The 18,904-nt window shown below is 43.0% G+C and overlaps 1 protein-coding gene across 1 annotated transcript; it reads right to left on the minus strand.

Annotated features, from left to right (window-relative positions):
- Positions 1-1,307: 1,307 nt before the first annotated feature.
- Positions 1,308-13,734, minus strand: LOC136488191 (putative disease resistance RPP13-like protein 1). Its single transcript, XM_066485202.1, has 4 exons — positions 13,018-13,734; positions 11,689-11,780; positions 11,522-11,594; positions 1,308-3,278 (listed from the first exon to the last, which is right to left on the minus strand). Exons 1-4 carry the CDS (start codon positions 13,732-13,734, stop codon positions 1,308-1,310), a joined length of 2,853 nt encoding a protein of 950 aa, XP_066341299.1.
- Positions 13,735-18,904: the final 5,170 nt, after the last annotated feature.

The following is an 18,904-nucleotide window of genomic DNA, read 5'->3' on the forward strand; positions in this document are numbered from 1 at the left end:
ATAGTCGATGTCGTCGAAGTCGTATTCCAGTCTGTTCCCTGAGAGGACCTCGAGGAAGGTGCGGAGTGAGGGGACGTCAGTCCCTACTGCGCCGGAGAGGATGACGCTTGCGCGGAGCCTCACGACTGATGAGGTGCTCCAGCTCCAGCTGGAAGGACGCCGCCACATTCTGTATCTCGAAAGGCAGGTCCGAGAGGTAGTACCAGAAGGGATCAAGAGGCAGGGGCACCTCACCAGTGGCACCTCACCAGTGGCGATCTGGTCAGGAGGCAGGGGCACCTCACCAGTGTCGGTACGTGCAACCCAGTGCCGTGTGGTAGCTGTTTCCCTCCGTTCGTGCGGTTTTTCTCTCGGTTCTGTTCGTCTGTCGGTGTACACCGCCTCCTTCGGTGGTGTCCGGTGCCTGTCAAAAGTGCCGGCCCAGTTTCCAGTCTGGCAGGTTCGAATTTCCAGCCCTGTTTTTTTTTTGTTTTATCCGCGTTTGTGCTCGGATTTAAGTTCCATCTTTTGCATTGGTTTTCCATCGATTTAAGGAACTTATCTAAGTATTCTCGTCACCAGTTGGCATGGATATTTTAGATTTGGGAACTTCTTTTGGTTTGCTTGTTGGCGGTGATTTGGGAACAGCGGCCAAATATTTCGAGAGAAATTTTACGGCTCCCATTCACACCCCTTTGGTCACCGTTTTCGGTCCTTTATATTGCTACTAATTTAAATATCTAAAAAATAAAAGGAGCCTCGTTAGGAAGCTGCATTCTCATGGCACTGGCAGCATATATATGAACATTTAGTTGGCAACCTACGTACATTTTCAGGCTCACAATGAATCCGCAAGCCAGTATAAGCTGTATCATAACATGACGACTCACAACTTAATTATATGTACAAGGCTCTGTATTCTCAGGTGGTAACCTGCATCCACAGTACACACAGATTCGAATAAAAAAACTAATTCACATCACATCGCATTCTAGTAACCATGAATTTATTTGCAGTGTCCCGCAGAGTAGTAATCGGCTCCATTGCTTCTTCTTGGGCCGAAGCGATGATAGCTCCAGCCTCCAAGGCTGCTTTTTGTCCATGCGGCACTCCACCTGCAGGCGAGGTCTTTTATGCATTCTATAATCGATAGTGCTAGAGACGTATGTAGTAATAATAATAGTCTTGGAGTAGCATGCATACTTTATTGTTACTCCCTCTGTTGTTCCACGATGAATTCCCTTCAAACTTGCTCCACTTTGTCCAATAACACCTCCTCCGTTTCATCCCCTGAAACGGACCGTATAGTCAAGTAACCTGAAAGGTGCTCAGTATATGCAACATATAAAGCAGCAGTGTTGTGTTAATTTACCTGAAGCGTCGGCAGAGGGGCTGATGTTTGTCTTGAAGCTGAAAGGATCTATCGTGTACTTCACGTACCACTTCCTTACAATGTTGTTGTCGTTATCATCTGCATATGCCCTGACCTGCTTGATATGGCTAAACTTGTCCCACTCAGGGCTAGATTTTCTTTTAGCTATGGAAGTGAGCAACAGGACATCACAGTCTAGATCCAAATGCCTTGGCTTTACGTCCTGCAAATATCCAGGGAGTGTTTCCATGTCGTAGTCCTCCAGCCAGAGTTTCTGAAGTGCAGGCAAACCCTCTAGCACCTTCAACTTTGGGCACTGGCTGACCTCAAGGTTCTGCAAATTTGGTACGTTACTGATCCTCTCCAGGCTAGGACATCTAATCACCTGAATTTTCAAACCAGAACCAAAGTTCTCCACAGCGCTTGGGTGCTCATGATGGTGTGGTAGTAAGAACTCTGGCCCAACACGCTTGATGCCTGGGGCGCTTTTAATCTTTAGGAACTCCAAGCTGGGGAGCTGCCACAAGCCATCAGGTAGCTCTGTGCAATAAGGCAAGTCTTCCATGAATAGAATCCTCAAGCTTCCAAGGCACACAATTGCTGTCAATGTCATCCACCGTGGAAGTCGTTGACTAAAGTACCCTTTGATTGTAAGATTTTCTAAGCAAGGCGGAGGGCAGAGCTCATCAAACACCTTCTCGATTTGTTGCTGCTCTTCCTGTTTCACCAACTGGTGAGCACCTCCACTACTACTAGTGCACTGTAAGTACAGAAAGCTGAGGCACACCTTTTCACCAAGCCTGGCTTTTATAGCAAATGAGGAAGAAGATACATTCTCCAGGCCATGTAGATGAAGACGCGTGAGCTGGTTAAGAGGTCCTAATTCTTCCAAACTACACCAATCACCCTCCACATGGGCTGGAAACCCCTTTAATATCCTCAAATTAGTTAGGCTGCCGAAACCCCTGGGTATATTGTTTATACCTGAGTATGCAAGGCTTAGATACCTCAGCTGCCGTAACTTTCCAATGCCACCAGGAAGCTTCACCATTCTTTTACAATTACAAAGGTCAATGCACTGCAAGAATTTCATCTTGGCTATTTTTTTTGGCAGCCTAGATGTGTTAGTGCCATCTAGGCACAAATACCTCAAGTGTTTGAGTTGGACCAAGGATTTAGACAATGCATCAAAATTTGCATCTTGTATATGTAGGGTCCGCAAACATGGAAAACATGACAGTGAATCACCTGGGTTGATCTTAATTTTCCCAACAAAAAATAGTGTTCGTAGTGATATATGTGCTTGCAGAGAACTCCACCCTAGCCCATTTGATTCTGATCCATTGGTTTTTAGTGATATCCGAATAATATTTTGTGGATTAATATTGTTGATAAGGCCAGCCTCACTTTTGTTTGCTATCAGTGCTTCATCTCTAGTCAAATACTGAGCGAATGAGCGAACAACATCATGCATATTGCAAACTAGCTGGTCTATGTACCCTTGAGCCGGCTCTAGAAGGTTCCTAGCTATTAGCTGGTTATAGTACTCTTTTCCTAATACTTCTAAATCACGTGAGTTTCCATGAACAAATCCTTCCCCAATCCACATGGCAACAATACGGTCATACACGAACACCATGCTCTTGGGGAGGAGGGCGTAGTGCAGAAAGCAAGACTGTAACTCTGGGTGCAAATCTTGATAGCTAAGGTATACTGCATAGTTTAGCTCTTTAGGCATTTGAGATACTGACCATGTAGAATCATTTAGGACATTTTTCCAGTCGCTTCGCCTTATGTTTTTGTGGCGGAGAAGGCCTCCTATTACTTTGACTGCGAGAGGCAAACCATCACATTTTGCTATAATCGACATTCCAATGTCCTTCAATGCATCAACCTTTGGTTCATCATTGTTTTCATTTCCAACCACCTGCAAAGCAACTTAAGCTTGTTAATTGAATGGAATATGTAGATATAAATACACTTGGTCATAATCGGAAGCAAAATCAAGTGCTAAAAACAATACTGTGTGCAGAGGCAAAATTCACGTGCGATGTTCTAAGCGTATGACCGATGTACCAGTCCACTAAAATAGATGGAAAAATCATCGTATATATATATATATATCACTACGGTGCAATTAGGTGACGTCTGTGACTGTGTACAAGAATAGTGTTCTCATCAGTCACTATCATTACCAACTCTCATCTACCTGATGTTTATAGTCACTCCAGTATTTATCGTATCTTTTATTTAATTTTTTCTTATTTTATTAAAAAAGGTTGTACAGTACGCCAGACTACTTCTCACTGCCAAGTACTGACAGTGACAAGTGATAAAAAAGCACAAAATGTACGCCAGATTACTGCATCTTCACTGCCAGTAACCGACAATGACAGTATTTAAACTCAAGATCTCAACATTCTCCTGAGCATCTATACCAGCAGAGCTATACAACACTTGTGACTATACAACTGATGCTATTCTTTTAACTACACAATTTTGAATCTTATATTGCATATTTGATACTCTAAATGATCTCAAATGAAAAGGTTGTTAACTGCAAAGTTGTAGATCGATCTCATCGACTACTAACTCTACTATTGACTTTGTCTCCATTCGACATCATTAACCATCTCAAAACCCATTGGTGAACTTACATAGAATATTTTGATATGTAAACCATCTTAAATTAAAAAGTTGTTAACTACAAAGTTTTAAATTTTTTTGAACGTATAAAGCTTATCTTATCAAACATTATATGAAAAAATTATTACTTTTTCGTAAAATAGCCTATCACTGCTGGTTGTAGCCACAAACCGGCCACGACGGATGGTCCTTCACTACATGTTTGTGGCTATAACCAGTAGTGATAGTACACTGCCTGTCACTATCACTTGTAGCCACGATTCGTTTGTGAAAGTTCGATTCGTTCGTGAAAATTCATCTATCACTGTCAGTTGTACTATGACTACCGGTTCCAAAGCAACCAGCAATGATGGTCCGACAATGATGGCCTGTGTTTGTGGTAGTGCTAGGTCCTATGCTACCCACTTGCCTATTAATAATGGTATGAACTATCATGTCAGCCTGCACTATGGCACTTAAGGCCATGTTTGTATGTTGTAGTATTAAGAGACGTAGTATTAAGAAACAACGATTTTAGAACCTATAGATGTGGTAAACCATGATTTAGCAACAAAGAGGTCTAGATATGAGTTTATAAAACTCTAAAGAGACTACAAATTTAGCAAAACTCTGGTTTTCAAAACCATAAAATTTGTTGCATCAAAACACTTCATACAACTCTAATAAAATCAAAGTATTTCATAAAAGCATGGTATTTTTTCTAAAACTCCAAAAATACATCTGCATCCAAACAGGGCCTAAGATTTTGAACTTGCTACATTCGAAAATTGTATATGTAGTAGAAGTATTATTTTTATAAAAATATAGAATAATCAAAATTAGATTACCAGTGTCGATATGACATAGTATTTGAGTCAAATTTTATAAAACTATTTGAAATAAAAGCTTATAAACTTTTTTGTCATGCCATAGTAATGTAATTTAAAATAAATTATCAGTGTCATTTATGTGTGGTTTGTTAAGTAACAGTTTAGCACTTGATGATCTATTAACTAAAAATATCCTAATGTATGTATGTTTGATTGATCGATATATTAACCCAACTTTATGTTAATAACCGAAATGTATAGCATGGATCACGGAGGATGCAAACTATACAGCCACGATGTTGTCAGAAATTGGTCCTGCTATCGGCCAGGTTGAAGGTGAAAGAAGGAACCCGAGAAACCAGAGGATTTATTTTAACGAACATCTGTCCCTGCTGATGGTTCAGTAATTAACTAATCGGTCCCAATACAAGCCTACATGAAGCTAGTCCTCGTTTGAAACCCAAAGATTGGGTATATGATCCTAGAAAATAAATTCGTCCCTTTGTGACATTTGGTTTATTTTTTTATTCCAATTTGACACTATATGTTCAATTTCATTGCAACTTATCATGAGATTATTCATAAAAGGACCAAACACCCCTGGTAGAAAAACAAATGGACGGAACTCAATTATTAGGATCCAACTGGAAAGGTTATTAAAGTCTGCACATCTTGACCTGAAGAAGCTACGTTTTTCTCCCTTATTCGTACTCTCTTGGATGCAGGTAAGCCTAATGTGATATCCCTTGTATCGTTAGCTTTTTAACCATTCTAGAGATGAGACAAGTGAGGCAAGTTACATGGACAATTACTCAAGTGTCTATGGTAAAACCTGTCAATCAGGATATATGCCAAAGGCCCCGTGAGTATTTTTCCAAACTTTTTAAGCCATGTTCAGAATAGAACTTTAAATCATTGATTTTATTTTAACATGTTTACAGGATCTAGTAAAATTATAATAGTTTGAAAAGGTTGTTAGAGAAAAGGATAAAAGTTACATATGTTATATGTTATTTTAACGTCTAACTCGATGAGATATTTAAAAAGTTACACTCCTATCACCTAATAATAGGACTTCTGAAAATTTAGAACAAAATAAATTAAGCAACAAGAGAAAGCCTAACATTCCCATCATTAAACAGTAATGTCCAGTCCTGATTGGCTTTAATAGTACAGGCTATAAATTGCTGATTCTTTATCAGACCGTGGAGGATGGGACTTGGTCTTGGAGATATTAAACCTAAGCACCAGACGCCCTTTGCAACGAAAGGATACAGTAGAGTAAAAGTATAGAAATATTAATCTCATGACCATCTAAAGAGTTGAGGCTCTCAAAAAAATCTATAGAGTTGCGACCACAAGTATTAGTAACAATGTAATAATGCTTGTACATGAGCTCTTACGAAACTTCACAAGCACCTACAGTCATTTGTGTAATGTAAGAATTTTGTTAAAAAAATATTACTACATGTTACTAACTTTATTATTGTTTGTAGTTTACGCTTATTCCTTTTAGGCTTTTATTTCGCCTGTTCTTTATCATGCTCTGTGTTCATGATTCTTTAATGACATTTCACTAATGTAGAAATGGATTTCGCCAGCACTATTTTGATTCTATTAGAAACATTGGTAAAAATATATCACCTCTGGTAATTGAACCGTTGATAAAAATGGCTTTCACCACCATTTGTGGCAGTGAAAACCGGTTTTGAGTATATAGCCGGTCAGAAACCCTTGCCCATTCTCACTCCCTCACCGACACCCCACCTACTGACCACCTCTCTCTCCCTTACTCGAGCACTTCCTTCCGCCCCCTCTCTCCCCCACCAGCACTCCCTCCGGGCCCCCTCTCTATCCCATTGTAGCACTGCGGCCCGAATATCGGATCTGCCATCGGCGCGGGGGCAGACACCACCCATGGCCCTCAGCAGCATGGCGGATGCCGCCCAACATAGAGATGGACCTCGATGTCACAATCCTGGACACTAGGGGCAGCTAGCGTAGACCATCACGTTCGACTGCAGGCACACATGACACGTGTATTTTTTAATTATTTTTATTCAACTTTCAATATCGGTTTCAATGTGGCAGTGATGAAGGTGAGCATCACCGCCGAATCGCAAAACCGGTGGTGATGGTGGTTTTCAAGCAAGCGGTGATAATGTTTGTGTAGTAGTGTTTTGAAAGTGGTTTACAGACCCTAGATTTCTAATATTAATGCTAAAACAAATAACTATTTTGTACAACCATGCGCATAAGGGCATCTTCAGTGTAAATTTTCTTTCTATGGTTTTTAAGAGTGCCACATCATTTTATAGGTTTAGGTTGATGAACGAAATGATTCCTCTCAAGACACAATTTTATAAATAGATAGTAAAGCAAATGTGAAGAAAATGTGCAAGATTATCGACATCTGAATAGATAGTGTAGCAAATGCGCATGCATGAATGTGTAACAAAATAAAGCTATAAATTAACTTATACGAACCTGCTTCTTGAGCAAAGACCAGGCATCTTCTTGCTCTAATTTGTTGACATGGTGGTAGGGCACCTCCGCCATCATGCCTTTGGCGACCATGTCATGTCTTGTGGTAATGAGGACACAACTACCTTGAGCTAGGACGCTTAATAATGGAGTTTTGAGGACACCCTCCCATGCATGGTGGTCCCAGACATCATCCATCACCAATAAAGTCTTGCAGTCCTTCAAGGCTTCCTTAAGGGTTCGCTCTAGTGCGGCCTTTGTGTTTCTTGGTGCTTGATGGTTTAATTGTGTTTCAGTGATAGCTCTCTCTAATAGATCAACATCGCTAAATTCTTGATTGACACTCAACCATATTCTCTTTTGAAACTCTTGTTTGATGAAGTCATGATTAAAGATCTTCTTGGCAAGGGTGGTTTTGCCAATCCCTCCTACTCCCACAATAGCATAAACCATAACATTTTTGTGTTCATGTACATTTTTGTCCTTCTTCATGAGCAAATCCACAAGATTTCTTGTGTCCTCCTCAATCTTCTCACCAACCACACCTAACTCATCCTCCCCTGTTGTCTCACGCCTAGCGCGAAGGGAGGATTCTACCTTTTTTGTGTTGTCCTCATAAGATGCAAGGTTAATGAAGTTGAAGGTTTTGCTACGCTTCTCAATGTCATCTAGCCTCTCATTAAGACTTTTTATGCGATTACCGATATCATAAGCATGGAGAGGATTCCTCATACAAAAGAGCAAGGGATTGAAGCAGCCCATATCACAGCTTCGACCCCGTTCCATCGCCTTGAGCTGGCACAAATCAAGGATGTTGGTAGCATCATACATGGCATTCCTAAGCTCTCTCACCCATGATTTCACACTCTCGTCGCTGATGTTCCTCTTGTCAGCATCGGTGAGGAACCTCTTAAGGTCCCCAAGCTTCATCCCCATCTTTTTTATCTCATTGGGAACACATAAGAGCAGATGCACCTCTTCTTTAGCCATCTCCAATAACATGTCTTGGAGGTAGGATGCTAAAGCATCCAGTACCACCGCCATTTTTGCTGCTTCGGTATCTACAAAATCGAAATTAGATAAAAAATTACGTGTTTCGTTTTAAAGGAAAGGTAATCTTGATGGTAAAAGTACCGAGGCCCCTATAACCTTGGCACTATTATTCAAAAGGGAACATTGCAACAGTAGATGGGTACTAGAATAATCACATTTAAATGATAACTGAGTACTTTTGGTACCAGATCTGGCGCATAGTAGCAAGCTAAAACGATAACGGAGTTAACAAATTAATGAGTAGCTAGCAGACGAGAATATGATGAAGTTTGATCTATGGATGATGTTGAAATATTATATACTTGGGCACCTAAAAATCGAAAGCAGATACACCAATCTCAAGCCGTCACCCTTGTGTGAGTATATTTGTGAGTGGAAGAAGAGTATAATATCTCCAACAAAAACCAGAAAGAAAGAAAGAAAGAAAGAAAGAAAGCGGATGGAAATAAAAATAGAGAGGGCCGGGAAAGACTAGGCATATGCACCTTGATTTGCAGCGGGGAAAAGAGAATTAATGCTGTGTGTGTCCTTCGGTTCCGGCGTCAAGGAAACGGACCTGTTGAGCGATGGCTGGAACGGGAAGTACGTAACGTTTGACCAAGTGCCGGCGTGGTTTGCCTAACAGTTGCACGGTTGGAGATGCCTAGATCTGGCCTCTGGCTCGGTGTGGTGTGGGCTACTGCTCTGCTTGACGGATGCTGGCGGAGGTGGGAGTAGGTGGTGTCTGAAGGGCTGAGGGCCGATAGCGAGGATTGCGGCTAGCCGGCAATAGAGGCATGAGCTAGGAGACGTGAGGTGTGCCTGCGGTGGCAACGCTGGGGCTGCTTTAGTTGGTGAACGAAGGCGAATTTATTTATTGTTGGGCATGGCCACCTAGTTAACTGAGCTGGTAGTGGCAGAGAATTTTTTTGTTTTACTCTGAACAGCTTCAAATATAAACACACACACACACACAACCACAAGGTAGAGGAGAATGTTTATATATAGGGATTTTTGTCCACAATAAAAAGAAGTTTGTAGCACACCATGATTTTGTGTTTTGTGTCTCCAGCACACCCAAGCAAATAAAATGACTAGCTAGCCCACGGGCCCACTCTCCATTCCCTTTGCATGCATTTTATTTCTCGGTCCCTAATCTCCTTTTCCCCCTCTGGTGGCCAACAATCGTGTTGTTGGCTTCGACTAGGCACACTAGATCTCTCCTTTGCCGCTGAGCAGTAATACAGATGCCACCGCCCAGCAACAACAAGGGCCAACCAGGCCCATCAACGAAGTGCAATGAGATTTTTTTTGTTTGTACCAAAGAGAGACTCTAGAAGCTTCTAGCTCTGTCGCTAGCTACTGCAATTTGTCCATCGTCAACTTCTAGCACTCGAAATCCCTACCTCTGGCTTCGCGTATTTTTTCCCTAACCACTCCACCTGTAAGATGTTTGTGTTTTTTGAGACCATAAGACGTTTGTGTTCTTTTGGGATATTCGTCCTCTCCATTTTATGTCATATGGTTTTGAAATGAGTATTTGGGATATGAAATGAATTCAAATGAAAAATTGTCAACTACAAAGTTTTATAACTTTCTGAGTTCTACAACTTTGATTTTGGTCATTTCTCCATTAGAGATCATTTAAAGAATTTCAGTTTCAAATGTGAGGAAATTCAACCGTAATTTTCCTTAGACAGATGATTTAAAATGAAAAAGTTGTCATCTACAAAGGTGCACAACTTTTCAAGATCTACAACTTTTGTTTTGGGATTTTCTCCATCCGAGGCCATTTAAAAAGTTTGAATTTTGAATTTGAGAAATTAAACATAATTTTTGTTGAATAGATGATTTCAAATGAAAACGTTGTCAACTACAAAGTTACATAGCTCTTCGAGATCTACAACTTTTGTTTTGGTCGCTTCTCCATCCGATATCCTTAACTACAACTACACACCCACTTGTGACTATAGAACATATGGATTGCTTTGGTATTAACTTCTATGAAATCTTGCAAACCAAATAGAGAGACATCCTAACGACTTTAAATAAAAAAGTTTTGATCTACAAAGTTGCATAACTTTTCAAGGTCTATAACTTTTGTTTTGGTCGTTTCTTCATCCGAAATCCTTAACTACCACTGCACACTCACTTGTGACTATAGAGCATATGGACTCCTTTGATATTAACTCTATAAAATCTTGTGGTGTATATTTAGTCATTCAAATGATCTCAAATCAAAAAAGTTTGTACTAAAAAGTTGTAGATCTTGTCGAGTACTACAACTTTGGTGCTGTCTTCGTCAGACAGCATATGAGAAAGTTACAAAGTTCATATCAGTGCCGAATCAAGACATGAACCGGTAGTGATAGTATCACTGGTGCTTTTAGCCAAAAATCGCAGGGATGACCCAATATCATTGCCGGTTCATGGCTCAAACTGGCAGTGATATCATTGCCGGTTTTAGCCACAAACATGGTCCAATGTGGAAATGAGTCGAAGGGAAGAGAGTGTCAAGGGCAATATGGACCTTTGACTGGGCATGATGTGTCATGGACAAAACTAATGTTTTCGCAACGTGCTTGTGACTAATTCATTGAGTACAATGCGCTGTGTTCAAATCCACTCTTTCTGAGTGTCCTGGGGACAAAAATCCCTATAAATATCAACTGATGAAGCAACCACACCAGAAGGGAACAGAGATGGGGACAACATGGAACTTTTGTATAACTGGAAACCATGACGATATATATATACTAAGTGGTTTACTATAATGTTATGGTAAATATATATATATATATATATATATATATATATATATATATATATATTTACCATAACATTATAGTAAACCACTTAGTATGTAGTTACTGTAATCTCGTAAATTAACATAGTAATTATCGTAACTCAAAGTGGCTACAGAATAAGTTATTTTATAGCCAGCTACATAGTAGTAGTTCTATATATATATATATATATATATATATATATATATATATATATGGGGAAAAGGTTGGGTTTGAATTACAACAGATGGTTGCAATCAACTCTGAAATTACGAATAGCTTATGATCGGCCCTTTATATCTAAAAAAAATGATCGGTGGCTGGTCCAATGCGGCCTCTAGGGACTAGTTAAGATTATTTTTTTATTTTTTTAAAAGAAACAGATCGACAAGTGCTGAATATGGAGTGCTTACAATTACAGAACAAGATGATCGACGAGCTCGGTCGCTGGCAGCTGTCACCTGGCACCGATCGGACCTGTGCGCCCTGAGAATAGATCGACAGAGGGGATGATTGGATCAACAGATGAAGCAGATGAATGAAGCAAACCAGAACGGAAGAGAGGAAGGGGGCGACATACAATTTTTGTATAACTGGAAACCACGATGATGGGTATCTTCGCCGAACAAATACGGAAGAAGTTAAAGATGGGGTTTGAATCAAGACGAATGGCTGCAATCAGCTCTGCAAATAAGAATGGCTTATTCGTCAGTGGTTCGTTCAATGCGATCTCTAGGGAGGGTCAATATTTGAAATAAAAGAAAAAGAAACAGCTCGAGGAGAAGTGCTGAATCAATATTGGGTGCTTACTGCTTACACAGTTACCGATCAAGACCACGATGATGGGTATCTTCGCCAAACAAAAAATGAAAGTTGGGTTTGAATCACAACGAATGGATGCAATCAACTCTGCAAATATGAATGGCTTATTATTCGTCAGTGGTTGGTTGGCTGAATACGACCTCTAAGGGAGGGTCATTCTTTTTCATTATTTCAAATAAAAGAAAAACAGACAGATCGAGCAGAAGTGCTTACAGTTACCGAGCAGGACTGCAAGACGATCGACGAGTTCGCAAGCTCGCAGCTGGCTCCTTCCGATCCAAGGCTCTCGCGCCCGGAGACGAGAGTGGACGGATCGATCAGCAGAACAGTGATGTGTGTGACATGAATGAATGAATGAAATCGAGATGATGGGAGAGGACGCTTGTATCCACCTGAAAGCAAGCAAGGGATACATTTTCTGACGGGTCATCACGAGACACGAGGGCCCGGGCCGCGTTAGCTGCGCGCCCAGGAAGGAATGTATCCTGAGTGCTTTTGCTTTAGGCCGCGGCGTTGGAAGCATGTTGCAGCAATCCATCCTGATGTCGTGTGAGGGCTTTTGCTTTTGTCCAATGGAATTGGAAACGGCAAAGCATATGTTGCAGCGAGAAGCAAGGAATATATACAAGCTGGTCATGTGCTTTTGACCATCTGAAGCATGTTGCTTTAGGCCGCGCAGGGAACCATCTGAAGCATGTTGCTCCCGTGCAATGCAGAGCAAAATGCTGTAGGAGTACAACTAACTAGAGATGCCCTATTGCCCTGAGAAACGCAAGAAGTAGGCAACGCCGTTAGGAAAAAGCAATGGATGGCCAAGGATCCGATTCCCTTCAGGTTGATAGGGCCGTTGCACAAATTAAACTAAGAAGGTAATTAGAGCCAGTTTTGCCAGCTGGGAGGAACTGGAAGGCGTGCATCTCTACCTTTTGATGCGTGATGCCTCACATGTGAACGTGGAGCACCGTTTCTGTTCAGGCCTTTGATTCAGAAGGTAACACTTTTTATGTTTTCGTCCATTTGTTCTAAGAAATCGTACGGCCAAACTAGGAAACCCATATGCGCGTCTGCGCAAAGCCGGATGAGCCACATGACGGGTAGTTCCTCGGCACGCCGCATGGGACGGCTGGGAGCCATCGGAGCGGAGCACACGGTTATATGCGTCGAAGTCGACGGCACGGTCATTGGCAAAGAACGTCAGCGCCGGCGCCGATGCCACGTCATCGGCGTGCGGGAAGTACTCGAGGTTGGACTGCCGCCGCCCGCCGAGGATGAGCACGCGGCCGTCGGGGAGGATCATGTCGGTGGCGTACCACCGCCGCGCGGCGAGGAACGACGGGAGCTCGACCCAGCCCGTGGCCGGGGAGAAGAGCCGCGCGACGCGGTCGCCGTTGGAGAAGCCGCCGGTCTGGAGGAGCGTGCCGTTGGGGAGCAGCGCCCCCGAGGAGCACCACGGGTTGGTGGCCAGCGGGTACGGGTGCAGCACGTTGGAGCGGAGGTCCAGGAGCACCGAGTGAGCCGTGCGGTCGGCGCCGTCGGCGGTGGCCGCGCACGGCGCCAGCGCGGCCAGCGAGATGTTGGAGGGCCCCGTGTTGGTGCGGTCGAACATCAGGACGAAGTCCCCCGGCAGCAGCTGCATGTGCATCGCCGAGATGCCGATGCTCGCATGGAGGAGCTGCCATTTTCCCTGGAACGACGAGGACGGTGTGGTGGGCTCCTGCGACGGGGCATCATCAGCGCCGGCAGCATTGGCAATGCAGCTGGCGATTAGGAGGAGCTGGAGAAGCAAGGATCTTGGCTTGGGCATAGCTGCTGAGCATGCATCCATGCATGCGATCTTTAAGCCTTTTCATGCGTCCTTGCGATGTTGATAAGCTAGGTGTAGGTGTAGGTTTGTAGCTATAGCTTGTGTACAGAGTGTGTTGCGTTGCATTGTGATGGTACAGGGAAGGTTGCATTGCATTGTGTTGGGTGGAGGGTTGGTTCAGGGAAGGTTGGAGGGACGAGGGAAATGGGGAATACGCATTTGATGCTTCGAACAGGGTTACACGATTCAAAGAGTCAGAAATTTCGGACCAGACTTCATTTAGCCCGTCAAAATATTCATGTTTAGCTAGTATTTAGCTGAATTTTTGCCACAATTTGATCAAGAGGCATAGAGGCGAAACAGATGATTATAGTTTGATAAGTTTGAACTTTTATAGTGAAGGAAGAAATTGTGAGTTTGTTTGAACTATATACTGGGCAAAATATAGCAATTTCTGAGCATTAACAATTGACGTAGGTGAACTTCGTAAAGAATGGGTTCAGTGCCTCAGTGACCGGTTTAGATTGGGACCTCAATTTGCACCGCCCCATCACAGCTCTAAACCAATCCACCATCACTGAGGCGGTGCGACGACCAGTTAGATTGGGACCTCAACTTGCACTGCCTCATCATAACTCTAGACTGATGCGCTACTCTGCAACTAGGCTCTAAACTCACAATGTACAACCACGTACTGTCGCTCCACAAGTGCCACTCATGTTCTATATACTTAGGGCCCGTTTGGTAGGGCTTCAAATTCTTCTAGAAACATTTCGGATCCAGATTCTCTTAGAAAACGTTTTGGACGATGAATCAAAGTCACCTTACCATTTGGATGGAAGAATCAAAATCATTGCGAAACCACATTTTCACGGTTTCTTGCTCCTAGGCACCCTTATATATCTACCTATGATGTGTGCCCATTGCTGTCATGCCCTTAAGATGACACGTATTTGGAGCTTCATGAGTAGATATATATAGGTAGGTCACTTGGATAGTTGGAAACTGATAGCAAGAAAGAATATGATTTACAAATATAAATGGTTTAGGGCATGTTTATAGTTTATACAAGTTATTTATAGTGCAATACTTCAACTAGCATTTTGTATTCGATAATGATAGGACTAACGTCGCGTGCTCGCACTCCGCCTCGCTCCTTCAGTCCATTTCTCCACAAAAAAAGACAGTGCCACTCGCCTTCTCCAGCACGGGTGAAAGGTCCTAATGGCTAGAGGGGGGGGGGTGAATAGCCTAATAAAAATTTCTACAACAACACTTAACAAAAGGTTAGACAATTATGAGGCGAAGCAAGTGTTGCGCTAGCCTATTCAAAATGCAAGCCACCTACCACAATTCTAGTTTAGATAGTGTCGATTCACACAAGAGGTATGACACTACCCTATGTTAGTGTGCTCTCAAAAGCTAACTAAAGAGCCACACCAACCAAGCAAGCAAGCTCTCACAACTAGTTACACTAAAGAACTTGTCAACTAGTTTGCGATAATGTAAAGAGAGTAATCAAGATAGTTATACCGCCGTGTAGAGGAGTGAACCAATCAATCATAAGAATGAATAACAATGAAGACCAATCACCTCGGAATCAATGATGAACACAATGATTTTTACCGAGGTTCACTTGCTTGCCGGCAAGCTAGTCCTCGTTGTGGCGATTCACTCACTTGGAGGCTCACGCGCTAATTGGCTTCACATGCCAAACCCTCAATAGGGTGCCGCACAACCAACACAAGATGAGGATCACACAAGCCACGAGCAATTCACTAGAGTACCTTTTGGCTCTCCGCCGGGAAAGGTCAAGAACCCCTCACAATCACCACGATCGGAGCCGGAGACAATCACCACCTCCGCTCAACGATCCTCGCTGCTCCAAGCCGTCTAGGTGGCAGCAACCACCAAGAGTAACAAGCGAATCCCGCAGCGAAACACGAACACCAAGTGCCTCTAGATGCAATCACTCAAGCAATGCACTTGGATTACTCCCAATCTCACTATGATGATGAATCAATGATGGAGATAAGTGGGAGGGCTTTGGCTAAGCTCACAAGGTTGCTATGTCAATGAAAATGGCCAAAGATGTGAGCCACAGCTGGCCATGGGGCTTAAATAGATGCTCCCACGAAATAGAGCCGTTGTATCCCTTCACTGGGTACACTGCGCTCTGACCGGACGCTCCGGTCATACTGATCGGACCCTAGACTCAGCGTCCGGTCCACTGATGGATGCCACACGTCACTAGCTTCAAACGCTGTTCGTCAGATTTCAACGGCTACGAAGCTGACCGGACGCTCCGGCAAAACTGACCGGACCCTGAAGCCCCAGCGTCCGGTCGTTTCCAGTAAGCTCCCCGAGGCGTATTTCTTCGACCGGACGCGTCCGGTCCACCTTGACCGGACACAGTCCAGTGTCCAGTGGTTAACCCTAGGCACTGTGCCATCTTACCAGTTCGACCGGACGCAAGCAACCAGCGTCCGGTGCTTTCAGACCCAACGTCCGGTCAAGAGACCGAAACGCACGTCCTCTGCTGCCACTGACCGGACGCTCCGGTCCAACCAAGGCCAGCGTCCGGTCACTTACAGTGACCTCCGTCTTTTCTGTCTAAGGCGCCGGTGGCACCGTCGGACTATCCGCACTCTACGGGCGGACACTCCGCCAGTGGAGTTTCTTACCCTTGCACCTAAACTTCACCACCCTTGATCAAATGTGCCAACCACCAAGTGTATCACCTTGTGCACATGTGTTAGCATATTTTCTGGACGCTGACTTGTTTCGACGATTTCCGTTGATTCCGAACAGCTTTTGATGTGAAACCACTTGGATTGGCTTCCTTATCAAATTAGCTTTCCATCCATATGTGGATCATCGAAAACGGAGTTCGGATGCGTCCTGGGCGACCAGTTTAAGGCAGACTGGTCCTGGAAGCCGAGGCAGACTCGAATTCTTGTTGGACTGGGCCTCCGGCTTGTGTTGGACGTCCTTGCTGGTCATCATCACCTCCTCCACGTCCTCTTAGTCCCTCTTGACCCTCTCCAATGTTGCTAAGCAAGATAACATCATTAGGTAGTAGTCTATTCTCAAAAGTATGAAAAGGATCGCTTAAGAACGAGCTCACCTGTAAATTGAGTTGACGCATTCGAGCCCGAGTCATTGGACCTTGCATGACGGTTGGAGGATCAGCTGGTACATCCGAAGGAGTGATGTCCTCATCACCTACATTGCAAGTTTCAACATGCTTCTTTTTATTTTGCTCATCAAGCAAAGAGGAATGAGCCTTTTCAAGCTTTTTGTGAGCTTTGCCAAGCTTCTCATTGGCTTCCTCTAGCCTCTCATGAGATGCATTGAGCTCATCAAAGGCTTGCTTAAGGGCTTTTAGTTCCTTACGCAAGCTTTTGCATTCCCTTCTCTTGATATCAAAATGTTCTCTAGCATCTTCTAGCATGTCAAATAATTCATCCTTAGTAGGTTTATCATCATCACTATCACTATCATTTTCATTTTTATGTTCATTGTCATCATCATGTTCTTCATCACTTTCATCATTGCAAGATTGTACCTTAGTGGCCTTAGCCATGAAGCATGATGAAGATTCGAAGAGAGAAGGCTTCTCATTGATGGCAATACTTGCAAGAACCTTCTTCTTGGTGGTCTTGTGATCATCACTATCATCATCATCATCACTTGAGGAAGCATCACTATCCCAAGTGACTACATATGAACCACCCTTCTTCTTGAATGCCATCTTGTCCTTCTTCTCTTTCTTTTCCTTCTTGTCCTTGTTCTTGTTCTTCTTGTTGTCATCATCATTGTCGCTATTGTATGGGCATTGAGCAACAAGATGATCTTTGCTTCCACACTTGAAGCACCTTCTTGACTCTTCTTTGTTCTTGAATGAAGACTTCTTTCTTCTAGCACGGTAGCCCTTCTTCACCATGAACTTGCCAAACCTCTTGACAAATAGAGCCATCCTTTCATCATCATCATCATCCCAAGATTCATCTTCTTCACTTGATGTTTCTTGCTTTGCTTTGACCTTGGATGATGTGGCTTTGAATGCCACGCTCTTCTTCTTGTCATCTTTCTTCTCCCTCTTTTCTTCCTTCTCATCATCATCTCTATAAGCATCATCGGTCATGATATCTCCCAAGATTTGGTTTGGTGTCATTGTGTTCAAACCGCTCCTCACTAGTAAGGTGACCAACATTCCAAATCTTGCGAGCAAACATCTCAAGAACTTATTGGAGAACTCCTTGTCTTCTATCTTCTCACCAAGTGCCTTGAGATCATTTACAATTACTTCCATCCGATGGAACATGTCCGGCACACTTTCATCTTCCTTCATCTTGAAACTAGCAAATTTATCCTTGAGAATGTATGCCTTTACACCTTTGATTTCCTTGGTGCCCTCAAATGATTCTTCCAATTTCTTCCATGCCTCATGAGCTCTTTCAATGTTCTTGATTTGCTCAAATGTTCTTTCATTCAAAGCATCATGGATGGCACTAAGAGCAATGTCATTGTTTTGGAGTAGCAATTCTTCGGCGGCGGTGGGAGTTTCTTCATCTTCAATTTCAATTTTTGTTTCTACCACCTTCCATATCTTCCTATTGATTGACTTGATATATGTTGTCATCTTAGCGTTCCAATTGGGATAATTTGAGCCATCAAATTGGGGTGGCTTCTTGGTGTTGTTGATTTGAGCCATTTTTACACCGAAGGTTGTTAAGCCTCAAATAACGGTGACCTCGGCTCTGATACCACTTGAAAGGTCCTAATGGCTAGAGGGGGGGTGAATAGCCTAATAAAAATTTCTACAACAACACTTAACAAAAGGTTAGACAATTATGAGGCGAAGCAAGTGTTGCGCTAGCCTACTCAAAATGCAAGCCACCTACCACAATTCTAGTTTAGATAGTGTCGATTCACACAAGAGGTATGACACTACCCTATGTTAGTGTGCTCTCAAAAGCTAACTAAAGAGCCACACCAACCAAGCAAGCAAGCTCTCACAACTAGTTACACTAAAGAGCTTGTCAACTAGTTTGCGATAATGTAAAGAGAGTGATCAAGATAGTTATACCGCCGTGTAGAGGAGTTAACCAATCAATCACAAGAATGAATAACAATGAAGACCAATCACCTCGGAATCAATGATGAA

The sequence above is a fragment of the Miscanthus floridulus genome, chromosome 10, assembly GCF_019320115.1.
Source record: "Miscanthus floridulus cultivar M001 chromosome 10, ASM1932011v1, whole genome shotgun sequence".
Classification (NCBI taxonomy): Eukaryota; Viridiplantae; Streptophyta; class Magnoliopsida; order Poales; family Poaceae; genus Miscanthus; species Miscanthus floridulus.